Genomic DNA, 15,780 nt, shown 5'->3' with positions numbered 1-15,780 from the left:
GCTCGAGTTATCGGTACACTCGACATACTTAACTGGCTTCTAGAGCTCTTTGAGAGTCCCGGGCTTGACTAGGCTGGCGGATCGCTTGGTCGACCTTGACTGGGACGATGCAATAGATCGGGATGACTGAGAGTTAGAACGAGACGGATGGTGAAGGGGGTATAGAGCGAGAGGGAGCTTGAAAGAGGATAGCGGCATAATGGAGGATGCCGATGATGCGCTTGGTGCCTTTTCGGGGTCATCCGGTCCAAAGATGTCGTCTTTCGGGCTCATCTTGACGAGCACCTCTTCGTCTCTTCCGTGGAGTGGCGATACCAGGTGACTGATCCATCGAAGGTGGGGGTGTGTTGCCCATGTTAAAAGGCCTCTTTGTCGATGCCGGTTGAGGAGTTCGGGGTTTGAAGTGGGGGCTTGAGGCAGTATGGTCAATCCACTGCTGGATCCAGGATGACCAGTTTACAGGATAATCATCAGCGGGCGGCGAGTGCATGGCCTCATAGAATTCTCTTGGCGAATGAATTAATTCAGGTCGCTCGAGTACGTTCAGTGTCTGGATGCGGTGGCGCTGAGCTGTCCATTTCTGATGTTGATTCGTGATGTTTCTTGGAGTTGTCGCGTGTCTCCAGGGGCAATTTGGCTTATCCCTTATCGCACGTGACTTCTCCCCGCCATCATCGCATGGTGATTGGCTAGGCGAAAACATCACGTGTTCCCAAGGTATCACGTTTTCTCGCGTCTTGTAGCAAGTTGTCTCCGTGGGTGTGGAAAGTGATTTGTTCTTTTGTTATTCGCATATTGGCTGATTGCGTTTATCATTACGGGGCAAGATGAGATTCAAAAAAAAGTAAAAAAATAGACTCTCATACTCATAGAATCACACAAGGCCGCTCATGGCCTTCAGCCTGAACGCACCACTGATTTGCAATGTACGGCCTAAAACGTGGATTCAATCAACTTCCAAACCTCGGGCGGGAAGCAACCATTGATCCAGTAACCACCCTCTGGCGTGCCCACGATAAACGCTCCATTCCTTTCCAGCATGTTGTTCGGACTGACCCCCTGAACGTGATAGTAGACAGGACGACCTCTGGTCACTGATCTAGGCTGCTCTTCCTTTGCCGAAGAACTCTGGCTGCCACTCCTTTTCGAACCGGCCACGATTGCTGGTCTGAAATCAGGGAATTCAAAGAGGCGGGCTTTTGTCCAGTTGGTCAGATTGATCACAAAGGAGCTGGTGTCTCCAAAAAGCGGGGGCACACCGCAGAATTCCAGAGACTCTCGCGAGAGACGAGCTAGAGTATGGATTGAAGCTTCCGTTGTCTGCTCTTCGATAGCCTTCCGCATAGCCTGTGCGACAGGCCCAATAGCATTATGCTTGTTGCTGGCCATGTAACCAGCGGGGAATAAGGTCCAGTAGGCAAAGAGGGCGTTCTGCACATAAGAACCTTCGTTTGGCCGAGCAGGGAAAAGTGATGGTGCACGCGTCCGGAGATCAAAGGCATTGCCGATGCTGATTATTCGAGTCGAACTTGGTGGGAACATGGCCGCTGTCGCCATTACTGACAACCAAGCTGCAATGACATCGCCATCACTAATAAATGGGGTTTGGGACGAATTCGTCGAAATAGAAGATGAAGCCAGAGTCTTTAGTTCCTGAACAGTTTTGCGCGGCAGAAAGAGTGTCCTGGTTTCCATCTTGCGCCATAATAATAGATCCAGGATGAAGCGGAATGCCCAAAAGAAAGCCCACAAGCCTATGACCCAACGTTTTTGGAGTACATGTGGCTCGTTGAATGCAGGATCAAAACCCGCTCGAGCCATAGGATCTTCATCGGCGGATAGCATGGGGGGAATGTTGGACTCTCGCCCCGCAAGCACAAGACTCCAGGCGGCACTGATATCGCGAAGGCTCATCGCATCGACAGCGATATGGGGCCAACAGAGAGATACCAGAGTTGCATCGGTGAAGGACACGATATGGAGCGTCAGTTGTGGACTATCGGACTTGAGGTAGTCCTCGAGACACACTGGAATCCCTGGAGGAACTCCTAAAACCCTGAATGTCGAAGGTCCAATTTGCACTGACGGTCGATCCGGAGTGGCTTGGGGAAGTGTAGATGCCAAGGGGTGTTCATCTATACTGACGTCAAATGAATCATGATGGAAATTCACCGCTGGGCGTTGTGCAGTAAAGGGTTCTGGAACATGAATCTCCAGCTTATCTTTATCCTGCGGTATATCAGCGACCATTATCAACCAAAGTTCGGGTTGTGGAAACCAACAGTCATCCGAATGCGTCCTCCTAGTTTCTTCCATCCAGGTCGTGCCAGGACTTTAGCCAACGACGCATGGAGCACGTCCGCGTCAAGCACGTCATTGAATCTGAGCGTCCAGCAATGAATGCTGTTCTGGTAGAGTGGCGTGCCATCAAAGTAATGAACGGGAAACACTGTGTCGGTTGGGACTGTTGGATAATTTGGTGGCCGCCAGGTCTGCCCGAGGACAAGTTTCCGAAGCGTCTGCATTGCGACTCTTGGACGAGAGTCTCCAGGGATGTCTTGGAATTGGATGAGATTTCACGCAATCAAACAAAAGCTTCCCTGACACTGGAGATGACTTGAATTGGGCCGTCAGCTCAAGATTCACGCTGCGTGAAAAGATGGAATGCTGACAGGCAAATCTGACTAAGATTTGGCGAGCACCCAAGATCTCCTTGGGCTTAGCGTTGGCCATGCTTACTTCCTGGCTCACTCGACGCCACCCACCTCGGACGTGTACGTCAGGACCTACTTTTCTTATAATTCTAAGGACAAGACACTCCTATTTTCATGACGCAGATGACAAGATAAGGGGTTGAGGCCTGAATTTCTTAGTCGCCGAAGAGAAATCTATGTTTGACTTCTTTGTAAGGTTGATCATGAGGCTAATTGCCCAATCTCTGAAAAGACTTGTCTGAAATGTTGGTAGGGTTGAAGAACAAGCCCCAGGGGGCAACACTGATGTGGAGTGGAAATATTGGCATGGCTACCGCCCAGACGTAATAAAACAGGATCAGTAAGATAAAATATGTAGCACTGCTCGAAGAGCGAAAAATCTGACTTCGATAATGCTACTTTCTATAGATATTCTTTTGGCCCTTTGTCCACACCCTCAAAAAAAAGGTCACTGTGTTAGCATTGGGATATAATGCTATGATGTGTTGATAATGTGTTCTTGGTAATAGTTGAAGCCCAGCCCTCGATGGGATAACTGAGCCCGAAGACCGTCCACACTCTCGTCCGACCACGGACTCGTCAGTTTGTTATTGCCAGTCAAGTTGTCAACTGACTGATTATGCATCCTCTTCTTTGGATTTTACGATGAACTCTAACCGTCGTTTCATGCCACTAACGCTGGACTGACCGGCGCCTTGTTTCCTCGGGTCGGTTTGGCATATGCCTGGTAAGCCTGGGGCCGGTCGATGTGGATGAACATGCTGAGGCGGATGGGCTTGCCCAGTTCATGATCCCGGCATGTGTCAACATGTCTTCTCAAGTAGGGGCATGACTCATGGAGTACCGCATTCTTATGCCTGGGTCGTTGCTTGCTGATCAAGTGTGTTGGTGATTACCTTGACGAAACCGTCTCCATCTCAGGTCGGCATGGGAAGAATTATTCGTCGAAAGGCAGGCCAGTAAGAATCCCGTGCCCATCTGCGAAGGATTTGAAGGCCGCAGATGATCTGGTAGACACCTATAACGCTGTCGGTAGAACCAATGTTGATTTTGTTCCAGCATACCGTCTTCATGTTTTCTCTCGTTGCAATGACGAGATACCAACCATGGCCCTGGATGATGATTCCAGGCAAAAAGCCTGGCAAGGGTGCAGGTTCATCTTCCCGGTCACTGTTGAGTAGGTCCAAGAGCCTCCAATGTGCTGCTTGCCACACGCTCAGCTGCAGCGTGGCACCATCCCAGCCCTCACCAGTTCTCTTAGTCTCGATGCTCAGTGCAATAGGTCGATCGCGGAGGGGGTAGTAGTCGGTATGATTGATGACTCCATCAGGTAGCTGGTCTCGACTATTCAGGACAGCTGACTGCGACTCCGTGGGTGGGTTGTCGTCGTCGTGGGCAGGGTCGATGTAGATACAGAAGTCAACCTTCTTGGACACGCTGGACGAGGGCAGATACGCATCGATGAGGCTAGCAGTAGAGCTTCCCGAAGCAAGTCAGTTTGAAATTTTGAGAAGCAGGCCCTCAGAACTTACCAAGGCATGAAGTTCACCATGTGCTCGAACTTTGGCAGGCCAGCTGGTCTAAAAGCAAGCCGCAGGACTTCACTGTGAACCAACATGTTCCAGCCCGGCTCTGCATGGAAGTTTCCCTGGCACTCTGCAGCAGCCTGAAGTATGTCGTTGACATCCTCTAGACTAGGGGTAGACCCGAGCTGATCTCTGTCTTGAGAGAAATAGAAATCCGAGTCGAGCTCGGTGACGCTGTCATCCTGACTCTGCCCGATAGGTGTTCTCATGGACAGCGGCAATATTCCCTGGCCACGAGCCACCCGGCGCATAGTATTCAAAAAATCTTTGAGATCAGGAGCCAAATTCCGAAGAAGGGAAAGTTCGCGAATTTCGATGCCTCTGTCAAGGCGGCCAAGGGCGTTGAATTGTTTCTGAGGTGATTGGCTGCCGGACTTGCGGGAGACTGAAGAGCGAGTGCTGAGGGAATATTCTGACTCGGACCCTACAGTCTGCAGCTTCTTTGCTTTCGGTGTTTGGTCTAAATCTTGGTGACGTTTCTTTTTGGACCCCCCAGCCATCTCTTCGTCATCGGTTGACTCGGGAGTCAGAGGGCGGCGTCGCTTGAGTGTTGAGCGCGAATGGTGCCTGGAGAGGGATTGATCAAAGGGAATGCCACGTAGCCACTCTATAACATTGTAGTTTGACATTATCCGGGCATTTCAAGCTGAACAAGGTCCATTGTATTGGTATTGTCGTGGTAGCATCAGCGATTAATGACTTGCGTTGGGGGATGTTGTGATAGGATTGGCGGGGTAACGCGAGACGCCGACGTTATTCCGACCACGTCAACCCCAATTTGGTAATCTTCCGAAAAAGGCAACTTTACCGGTATCAATCAGATCGTGACAGCAGCAGATTTTCTTAAAATATAAGACCCAACAGGCTCTCAGGTACTAACCCTTTTTATTTTATCATTTCTACCCCACTGTTGACATCTTCTTCCCAGCACTGCAATACAGGATTGAGCTATTCTTTCCTTCACGAATTTTTGGGAGTGTGTAGTACCAATCTAATCCCACGGCCTGAGCGCAGTCGATGGCCACGCACGTGATTAGCCAACATTTTAGAGGATGAGTAAGGTGGGTGAGAGAGGTAGGCCCAGGGCCCGATGAATTCCTGAGGCATTCACCGTGGATGGGTTTGATGATGAAAGTCTTCTGTCTTTACCAGAAAAAACCTCCCCTGACGACGCAACACACCAACTATCCTGAATTGAGCTACCGCCCTTCATGGGCAAGTGGCAACACAGCTTCCATAACACAGCGATGGCGGTTAAATACATAACTGATTCCCACTGTCCTAAGCCTACTCTACTTCTTCCGGCCGAAGAAATCCATAACTTCCAACGTACCCAGATCGGATGTGCGAATACGCTTCTCGCCATCGACAATGTTAACTGTTACTAGTCCCGCATACCTCGTATACCATGTTTCCCAGTCTTTTGAGGTAGTTGGGAATGGGAATGTTGCAACCACCTTGCTCTGGCCGTTGAATCGGACTTCCGCTGCACCTTCTCCTGCCGAGTTAACAAGATAAATGCAATCAGTGCTTGTCGGCTTGCTGGTGACTGGATGGGACCTTTTAACCCCTTCTAGGCACACAAGCTGTTCATTGACTGCATTCACCAGAACCTCATCCCCCTGAACGATGAACAGCAAAGGGACCTCTCGACCGCCACAGTCCTGACGAAATCTTACAGACGCGGAGACAATAGTAAGACCATGTACGTCAGCGCGCCCCCAAAGCCAGTTGTCGAGGATATTTTCCATCGGCACGTTGCCCCAGTTGTGATCGTGATAGGCGTTTCCTTCAACTTTTGTTTTGGTGCCGTTGGTGATGATTTCACCAGTGAGCTGACCGCCAGGAACAGCCACAAACCAGGAGAAGTGACGGCCGTCCACATCCCACCGACCTGTGCCCGGGCGATAGGATGGGGTGGCTGCTGTAATCGTTACGTCGGCACCGAAGCCTTCCATCTCGTCCGGGTCGACGTGGATGTGATACTTCCGTAAGCCATCAATGCTGCGGAAAGAACTCTTTTCGAATTGCACATGGCATTTATCCTTGCCAACTTGCAAGTTGGCCGACAGCTCAAATCGCTTGTGCAAGTCGCAGACCTTTTCCCCGTCCTTGGCAATGTTGAAATCGATGAGTCCTGCCTTGGTACCAGCGCCTTCGGAGTTGTAGAAGAAGGCTACTTGGACAAACCAGCCATCTTGCAGGTGTCCATCAGCGTACCACCACTCGTACTCCCCACTTTCGGTATTTGGACTGCGCAGGCCATCCTCCCATTCCTCGAATTTTGACCGATGCAGTCCAAGCTCACTCATGCTCGCGTCATCGGTGAGAAGGCGACCCTGGTTCGGCTGAGCCATATTTTCTGCCGTCTTGTGAAAAGTATTGGGAAGAATGAAGTCCTATATCGATGCTCTCTTAAGCACATAAAGCACAACGAAGAGACGAAGTAAGGAACATCAAACTTAACGGGGAGAGATGGAACATTGAATATATAAAGAAATGTCAAATTTGTCAATACCGCTATTTTCGGACTAAGGGGGTTCATTCCAGAATCACACGACCTTAACAGTCGATTTAGAGTTTTGACTCCGCTCTTTTCGTGTCGCCATTGGTGATAGAGGTACATCCTGCAGTTGGGTATCATGCAGACCTACTCTGTAGTAAAGGAATCCGGAGTTCTGCCCCTAGGTTTCGTGGGTAATACCGCAAGTCCGGTGATCAGCATCAGCCCATCAGGGACCTGCAAGTCCGAAACTCCGGGGTAAATGGGCCGATCGCGGAACTCCGGGTTAAAAGTACTCATCTCCATAACAGTTCGGAGTTCTAAAACTCCGGGGCAAATGAGAGGATGGCGGAACTCTGGATTAAAAGTGTTCGGGGTTCTGAAACTCCGACACTGCTCCCTGGAATATCTTAGTGTCGATCGCGTTGTCTAATGCAGATGCAGCTTGGTTTATCCAAGGGAAAGCGGCGACAGCCTCAAGAACAAGAAGAGCAGGACAGCACGGGTTACAGACAACCAAATTTATTTTTAAACGCTATCTTAATATCTGATACCTCATTGTACCCCGACTGTGTCAGCATTGCGATATGATGCTATGATGGTTCAAGTCTGGCCCTTGATGGGATGACTGAGCCAGAAGACCGACCCTGATTATAGCCGCGGCGAGGGTGACACATGGTGCACCAACGTCTGTTGGGGCACCTGTCCTGGGTCATCACCTCAGACACAACGACCTGAGCTGTTGTGTGGCCGGTGCCGTCCGGAAAGGCGCATGGTTCAAAGTCGATTTCTATGGTTTGCTTGACTCTCCCACACCGGTACTTTCGGACCTCGAGTTTAATATCACACATAGTGTTGTTGCTTGTTTAAATAGGTCTCCAAGTGTCTTGTCGTAATTACCTATGAATGCTACAGAAACTCGGGGCTCACGTAGCGATATAAATATTTAATTTCTTTAAATGATGGCCGTGAATTCTGTGGATAGTCTGTCGGTCGTTCACGCCCTTTTGTCAGTGAGACCGCCGAAAGGCTCGGCCATTCTTCATCGCAGCTAGCTAACTGTAACCTGAATGACCAACTCGGCCGCCTATATCGAGCGTGACTAACAGCGTGATTTGACTCGTATCAGGGTCATAGAAAGTTCTAAAGAGAGCCGTATCTAATTGCCGAGACGCGTTGGGTGGTATCGGATTCACTCTTTTTGAGCCCAGGAGCGATTATTGACCACTCAAGCAGCTGAAAACAAGAGCGGAGAGACATCAGAAAAGCAAACAGTGCTCAGGCCAATTGTAGGGGGTAGCTTGAAAGCAGGTAGCTTGAAAGGATATGTCGTTCCACATGCCAACCTTCTCCTTTTGAACCGCGGTAGTTTGTTTACCATGTCGGAACCAACAGTCGACAACTTCTACTCCACTCAGACGCTCACGGGTATGCCATTCCCTACCCGAGTTGCCATGACTGAAATGTGCCAAGACCGTTCAATGACACAGCCGCCTTGCATTCTTATCGAGTAGCTGCCAAAGAGATGGGACAACCCACGTGGGGCGACAATCTGTGTACATAGGGCCGCATCAATGAGCCGGCAAATGATAGCTCCGAGGCGTGCAGATGGTGCGCGGATTAGGAGCATGAGAAGCTCCCGAGCCGAAGGCAACGATTGAGGAGGCAAGGCCGAATCTGAGCCTGGAAACATCTCAATAGCTCCATCAAGACATGGTCAAGTGGAGGTTGCGTCGACGTCCCTCAGGTTTCCAACGTTGATGTCAAGCTCAGCGTCTTGATCTCTTCAGTGGGCGCAGACGAGACCACCACTGAGAAGACAAAGCGTCAGATTAACCACGTCTTTCACCAAGCCCGCGCCCTGTTTACCAGAGCTGAATGCAAGGCCACCCAAGCCAGTAACGGAGACAGTTGGACTGCTCTGTCCATCCGGTGCGGCATCCGTTGCGCAGACTACATCAAGTATAACAAGAAGAAGCTTTTCTTTAACCTCATGCCTAAGCAATGGGTGTGTTGCTCTGCTAGCAACCTCATGACACCTGTGCCACACTTGAGGTGAGCCAAGGCGATGGATGATTTGCCATGGCAGAGAATTAAGGCCTCAAAGAAGCCGACCTGGAAATCTTCAACTGGCCCAAATTTGTGAGCGTCCATGTACATGTATATTCAAACCGTAACACAACCAAGCGCCTTTCAGTTGGTCCGCTCAGCTGTAGACCTGGGCAACCGCCCAGTCTTCTAGGCGCAATTTGAGAAGACGATGAAGCTCAGTCGAGCCATCTGATCGAATGCCATGCTCATCAGCATCACTCAGTATCTTATCGATGTATTCGCCCGCCGCGGAAAGGTGTAAAATATGCGCGATGGCACGATGAATAGCAAGAAGTCTCGGCGACGGCGGGTCAATGCTTCTGTCCTCAGTAAGATAAAGCGTTCGAGTAACAGGGACATCTTCTTCCAAGCCAGGAGGAAGAACAGTATCTATACGATACGTATGTGGCTGATTATCGACAGGCTCGAAATAGACCTGAAAGTCGCCAAACGATGTATGCAGATTTTGAGTAAGCGTCAAAGCATTACCAGGTCGATCAATGTCGACTCCCTCAATCAAGTAAGCAGCTCCGCTATCAAACATATTAAGTATGGTCAGCGCAGCTACTCTTGAGGGATTCTATAGAGCTAATCAGCAGGCGACATATTCCAGGCTCAACGACTCTTACCAGCTCCCCGGAAGAACTAAGTCGGGTGAGTGAATGCGGTAGAATGTGTGCCACCTCAAGATAGGCGAAGCTTTGACCCTTCAGAGGAGCACCGTCTTGGTCACGAGGCTCGGGTTCATCATGTTGGCGGTAGCGCCGTAAAGCCTCAGCCTTATCGAACTTGCGTGAGACCACGCAGCGATAGCGATCTCTTATGAGGCAGGCACCTCTCAGGCTGGCTATGCGCTCTGGTGTCCCAGAAAAGATATGACCCTGGCGCTGGGTTCTCATAACGGCTGAGTGAGATGCTGGCGTAGGCTGCGGAGTCTTTTTGGTTAATGCCTTGACTGCAAAAGTGTCAGTAACTTGGCATCGCCGCACAATTGAAACTTCTCAGGAGGGAGGAAGAAATTGTCGACCAGGTAGTCAGCGAACTCGTCTAGACCTGCCTGCAGCTCTGCCCGATATGTTGAATCCTGGAAGTCAATGTCCTCATGAGCTGATGGCGATAGATTGAGAAACTCAAATAAAGCAATCAGCAGACTGCTTTGAGATTCTTCACTGATGGAGTATTCATAGGTGGAGTGAATAAGCTTGATCCGGTCATATTTGTCGTGATTTTGTCCAATGTCATCGTTATCAAAATGGTTGATGACTTGGTAAAACCGACGGGTAGCAGAAGCACGATCATCGACTGATAGAGGTGGCCGTGAGGAGAAGTCAATTATGCCCTCGAGGGATGATTGATGACGATGAAGCGGAAGCGCGGGTGGCGCCATCGTATTTGAAGTTATGGCAATGATGTTGAGATTCTTTGTTGATGAAATCACCCAGGTACTGTTGAAGGATGTGGGCAGGCGGTGATGGCGATAAGACGGCAGAATTTCTAGGCCCACCTTGCACCGTCACATGATGGGAGGTCCAGAATCTCCCGTCGACGGCAACTAGTTACCTAACAACAACAACCCACAAACCAGCAAGTCAGGTCCAGCCCTTTCCCTCGGGATGATCAGAAGTCTCTTAATATGGAAGCTGGAATTCGTCAATGATTTGACTTTCCCCGGCTTACTGCGATGACTGGATGTCTCAATGTGACCCTTATCCGTTAACAGCGCAAGAAACTAACAGCCAAGCAAAGGCTCTCCACTTGTTGATGCAGGCAGTGAGGAGGCTTGTACATATCTGGTCCCTGATCTGATTATCTGTCGGTCCACTTGGTGAATGCCAGCAAAGCTTCGATCCAGGGTCCCCCTGCCGTCAATGGAGCCTCAGGATCATGGGCCGGAACGAGCCGCGGCAACGGCGTTACGTGGTCTCTCCATGAGTATCCCAGTCACGAGCCTGCAAAATCATGAAAAGACAAGACTAAAGCCATCGAACGGAAATGCCGGTGTCAATCTGCTTCTAGAGAAGAAGAATAAAGAAATTGGTCCTTCCGGTAACCGGTCACTTTAAGACTAGAAAGAGCCCTCCCATTCTCCTCGCAGGAACCTCACATCTGGTGAACATTGCTGCTCTTTGTCCATCTCCTGAAAGTCTTGCCATAGAAGTAAAAGACAGCTCCCAAGCCACACCATAGAACCGTGAGCGCCATGTTGGTCATGAATGCGGGCATGAACCTACACAGCCTGTTAGCTTTGATCATTGTTCTGTGAGTCCAAGTGTAGCCTTACCCCGCCTCGATTGTCCATGGAGTGATGAATCTACCCATTCCATAGCCCCAGAGACTCTTGTTTACAGTTATAGCAACAAAGAGTGACCCTGTGACTGGCTTATAGCAGTCCACTGCATAGGTACTGGCAATACTAGGCAGGGCCGCAACTTGTATGCCAGCCGACGAATAGCCCAGTACAACAATGACTGGCCACGGCCACTGCTTCTCGTATCCTATAGATGTGATGACATTGCCAAAGATCATAATGATAACGTAGGGGATCATGGCCGGCAAACGCATCTCGGGTTCACGAATACCGCCGTTCCTGGTGGTTGCTTTTGCAGATACCCAGTCGCTGAATGGTCCGGCCGTGACCAGGCCAATCAAAGCGCCGACAAGAATAGCAAAATTGAGGAATCCTGTCTCTTGTTAGCCGCTACCGCAAGGCTTAGAACTGCGTGAGTTTTGAAGCATACCGATGGACTGGGAGCTCATGTTGTATGGAGGAGCGGCAAAGACCTGGGACTGGGTGAGGTTGAGGATCAGGAAGTTGCTGCAACTCCAGCTGACAACAAAAGAAGCAAAAAGGACAATGGGATACACGAAAAGTCTCCACGGAGTCCAGAGGTCGAGCAGAATGCTTCGCAGGGGTGATGAGTCGCGCTGGAACAACAACCATTGCTGCTTCGACGGGCTCCCCTTACCCAAATTCGGGTCTAAAACGGATTCCACATGAGACTGGTCGGGTACAGCCGTGGACTTTTCAATATCGCCTTCGGGAGCCGGGTGCTTGACGTCTTGAGTAGGAACTGCCACCTGTACATCGGTGTCAAGCTCAGCCTCGATCGAATCGATGCGATTCCACTTGGTTTCGGGGAACCCAAAGATGCCAAGGATGATTGAAAGTCCAGTGACCGCAACGTTTAGCCACCAGAAGTTTTGCCAGCCTGTACGGTCCGCCATGGGGCCGGCGATGATCGGTGCCACCATGAGTGACCCCATATAAACAACCCAGTACAGCGCGTTCCATGTTCCTCGATCGTGAAGGAAAAAGATGTCGGCGATAACAGCAGGTTGGAGGATCTCTGAAGGACCTGCCCCGATTCCGTTAAGCCTGTAGGACACTGCTGTCAGCATTCGTCTGGAAACATGTCCTTGGGGATACACTTACACGCAAGCTACCATAAACGTCCCGTATGTTGAAGCCTTTGCTCGGATTATGTGGCAAGCCATGCAAATAAGTTGGGATGCAAGATATACGGGTCGACGACCGAAAGAAGTAGAAATAGGTGCCCTATCTCTCCTTTAGTAACTCATCATCGTATATGCATCATCATAGAACTGACCAGACGAAGTTGCTGAATCCGAGGATCAAGATGGTGACACCTGTGAATTGGATGACATCTTCAAGATTGCTGTTATAATCTCTGATCAGGTCAGGAAACATCGGGGCCAAAGCCAGTGGAGCAAATCCCTGCGTGAAAGTCATAGTTGATACACAAACAATTGCAGAGAACTTCCACAAAGGCTTCCAGTTGAGAGGGTCGTGGGGATCCTGAGACGGCTGCGGAACGAGAACTTGATTTGTCTGCTCCGTCTTGACAAATCGGTGTTTGCCAATGTCTGTCATGATCTCGGTTCCCGGAAGAACCTCAATCTGGAGTTCATCTTGAACGTTTTCACGTTCCTGGTGTCATTAGGGTCGAGATTAGTCTTCAGTGCTTCTTGCAAGGGACAAACATTCACTAACCGCTTGGCTCTGCATCTTGATTAAATCGAGCAAGGAAATTTCAGCTTAGTCGCAAGTCAAACTGTCAACTTCTGTTGCCACGACTACTGGCATGAAATGTAAATACCGTTGATTTATCTACAGGCTCGTCCTATCGTCTGATTGCCGTGTCTTCATGTCGTGAGGGCACCCCGAGGCAGACATGATGCCTCGGATGACTAGAATCAGTCAAGAGGCTTCTTACTATGTCGATAGCGGGGAAACTTCAAGTTATTTGAGTTTCGGTACAGCGTGTCGGCAAGTAGATCGGCGATCTGGGGCACATGTTTGTAAAGAAGCTGTCATCAGGGGAAATGCCTAACCAGGATTGCTGTGTCTGGGGTTGCGGGGTAATAGAGTTTCCCAGCGTCGGCAGTCCATGTCTTTCTGGTATAGACTTGGACATGATGGGCTATTACGGGCTAGTGTGCCCGAAAATTATTGGTCTGGTTCGGGCTGGCCTGGAATCTGAGTCGTCGTTGGCCAACTGAGTTGCTTATATCTGATTAGCAATCTTCGGCTGAATGATGGCCTGCAGAGGGGATCAATTCATGGGTTCGGTTAAGTCGGCACTGCTCCCGCGTGAGCCTGGACAAGTGCCGAGATAAGGGATCGATTTTGACGAGCCATTATTTTGTTGAACTCTTTCTCTTGTCTACAAGGTCAGAGAGACCGGTCACAACAGCCACCGAAGAACGTCGGCTTCCAAACAACGGCGGAAATGCCTGCATCGTCCGCGGTTCCATATTGCGAGGAGCATGGGGGACATTTTGCGACTCATGGTCACCTTGCTCCTGAGGGTATTTCCAGTCTTACTCTGCGTCTCTGGCCGCCTCACAACACTGAAGTGCTTTTCGGGCAGCAGTTGGGCATCCCAAAGCGATGTTTCTCCTCGCGAGGCCTCTAATAGAGGCTCGGTCAATGTAATTAATGCCGCAGCGGCTGCTCAATGCCCAATCTGCTACCTTAGCTCGGCCAAAACACTGTGCATCTAGTTCCGTGCCCATTTGAACACCCCTCGGTTTACTCTCACACTTGTAGCAAGAACTCCCAACGCAACCGCGAATCGATGCTACTGTCATCAACGCTTGAGGCGAAGAGCTGTGAGCGTTAATTGCTGATTCGATGCAAAATGAATGCGAAGTGTGACAAGATGAGCTTGGCTATTCACCAATCAGTGTACAGGTGACAGAGGTGATATCTGAAGGGTATAGTCGTCTAGATGAGACAATTTGAACTGGTTCACATCAGGGAGAGTTGATGAGTTTTCAAGATCTTGAGAGTAACAACCTTACCCGTCCCTCTGGCGTCTTGCTACGTTGATATTCTCTTTACATTCGGGATGGCATGTTTCATGGATGAGATGCCCCATCGTGCAAACACCCTAGTAATGTCCTCTCGTTGGCTTGCTGGCCAAGCCGGAGAAGCAATATGTGACCTGAATTGGGAAATTTGTTCCATCAACGTAGAGAGAGGTCACCAAAACTCGTTTGAGGCATGAACTGGGTATTGAAAAATTTAACGGCCATCGTGTGTGTGTGTTGTATTTATCGTCCTACAGGGTAGTCCTGCCGACCACCTCTTTCTAGGCATCAAAGGACGCGCTAGTGATTCAGGACCTGAAGGACCCGCCAGACGCGACGCGTCGTAGCCACGGGGGGGGGCTCAGCGCGCTCTTGGCTTCTCTCACCCGCTTCTCAACGGCCATCGTACGTGGGCGAGCTTGTGAGTGTAAGGTAGCATAGGTGAGGAGGCATCGGGAGACACAGAAGACAGAGGGTACTTGAGGGCAAGCCCAGCGAATAAATCTGAATATGGTTCTCCTTCTTTGTTCACAGGGAGTTTCGACGGAATCTAACCAACGAAACACTTTATTGCCCCGAGCATCGCCCGTGAGCTGACATATTGTCTAGTATTGTGAATGATCAACAACTCCTATAATTCAGTACCAGTTGTGTTACATCCAAGTGACTCCTTGGGATTGCTGGCCAGTAAGCTAAACATCATCTGGATGAATGGTTACTAGGTCTCTACTTATTGTCTGTGTGTTGATACCAGCGAAGCACCGGGAGGGATGATATATTCATTTAGCAGATCACTGTCCATACCTAGTCAACAACTTGGACTGCCCTGCTGATCGTTGTCTAGTTTCTCCAAAACGTGTTCCAGCAGGATGAAGGTGCAGCTACTGGATTCGAGGATATTTGCTTCCTTATCCTGCAGAGCAACGTGGTTGAGTACAGACTGAACGAGCTGCGCCAAAGTGAGCAGTGCGTATCCTCTTCCCGGTCTACAGAAATACAGTTCACTTACCGCGTATCAGACACGACCCAACAACCTCCTCTCTTATAGAAAGAATGGAGTAGGAGATTGTCAACCTTTATGCAACCGCTCTTCGCTACCAGATCAGACTTCTGGTGCACTATCGGCATGGTTCCATTGCCCGTACTGGCAGCTCTCTTCGACTCTCGAGAGGTGGAAGAACGTGGTGGTTGCCTCGAGGGCACCCAGATCGAAACCCTGAATACGATTCAAAGTTGGGTAGAAGATCCAGATGCTCCCTTCGTATTCTGGCTTCATGGTTTGGCCGGTACTGGCAAGTCCAGTGTCGCCCTGACCGTTGCTCAACGTCTTCACCAGCGCAAGCCCTTTGCCACTCCAGGACGTCCGCGTTCATCTCTCTTACTTGGAGCCAGTTGGTTTTTCAACAATGACGATAAGAGCCGAAGCTCAGTGACGAATCTTGTCACTACTGTCGCGCGATGCTTGGCGTACCTAGACTCAGGAGTCACATTTCGAAGGCGATCCAAGACAATCTCAATGTCGACAACAAGTCACCTAGTGAGCAGCTTCGCT

At 50.0% G+C, this 15,780-nt stretch overlaps 5 protein-coding genes across 5 annotated transcripts; all 5 read right to left on the bottom strand.

Moving 5' to 3' along the window:
- Nucleotides 1-933: 933 nt before the first annotated feature.
- On the bottom strand, nt 934-2,525 carry NCS57_01487400 (uncharacterized protein; the record flags this gene model as incomplete). Its single annotated transcript, XM_053064459.1, has 2 exons — nt 934-2,229; nt 2,283-2,525. The coding sequence occupies 2 exons, from the start codon at nt 2,523-2,525 to the stop codon at nt 934-936; spliced, it is 1,539 nt and encodes a 512-aa protein (XP_052906087.1).
- A 1,106-nt stretch (nt 2,526-3,631) lies between these two features.
- NCS57_01487300 (uncharacterized protein) lies at nt 3,632-4,929 on the bottom strand (the record flags this gene model as incomplete). Its single annotated transcript, XM_053064458.1, has 2 exons — nt 3,632-4,193; nt 4,247-4,929. 2 exons carry the CDS (start codon nt 4,927-4,929, stop codon nt 3,632-3,634), a joined length of 1,245 nt encoding a protein of 414 aa, XP_052906086.1.
- A 663-nt stretch (nt 4,930-5,592) lies between these two features.
- Nucleotides 5,593-6,657, bottom strand: NCS57_01487200 (CrtC domain-containing protein; the record flags this gene model as incomplete). The annotated part of the gene is made up of 1 exon (XM_053064457.1): nt 5,593-6,657. One exon carries the CDS (start codon nt 6,655-6,657, stop codon nt 5,593-5,595), a length of 1,065 nt encoding a protein of 354 aa, XP_052906085.1.
- A 2,352-nt stretch (nt 6,658-9,009) lies between these two features.
- NCS57_01487100 (HNHc domain-containing protein) lies at nt 9,010-10,281 on the bottom strand (the record flags this gene model as incomplete). Its single annotated transcript, XM_053064456.1, has 3 exons — nt 9,010-9,474; nt 9,524-9,849; nt 9,948-10,281. 3 exons carry the CDS (start codon nt 10,279-10,281, stop codon nt 9,010-9,012), a joined length of 1,125 nt encoding a protein of 374 aa, XP_052906084.1.
- Nucleotides 10,282-10,994: 713 nt separating this feature from the next.
- On the bottom strand, nt 10,995-12,921 carry NCS57_01487000 (MFS domain-containing protein; the record flags this gene model as incomplete). Its single annotated transcript, XM_053064455.1, has 6 exons — nt 10,995-11,121; nt 11,176-11,575; nt 11,633-12,270; nt 12,328-12,450; nt 12,503-12,843; nt 12,907-12,921. 6 exons carry the CDS (start codon nt 12,919-12,921, stop codon nt 10,995-10,997), a joined length of 1,644 nt encoding a protein of 547 aa, XP_052906083.1.
- Nucleotides 12,922-15,780: the final 2,859 nt, after the last annotated feature.

Source organism: Fusarium keratoplasticum, chromosome 15, assembly GCF_025433545.1.
Source record: "Fusarium keratoplasticum isolate Fu6.1 chromosome 15, whole genome shotgun sequence".
NCBI lineage: Eukaryota > Fungi > Ascomycota > Sordariomycetes > Hypocreales > Nectriaceae > Fusarium > Fusarium keratoplasticum.
This window is presented reverse-complemented; position numbering and strand designations above follow the sequence as displayed.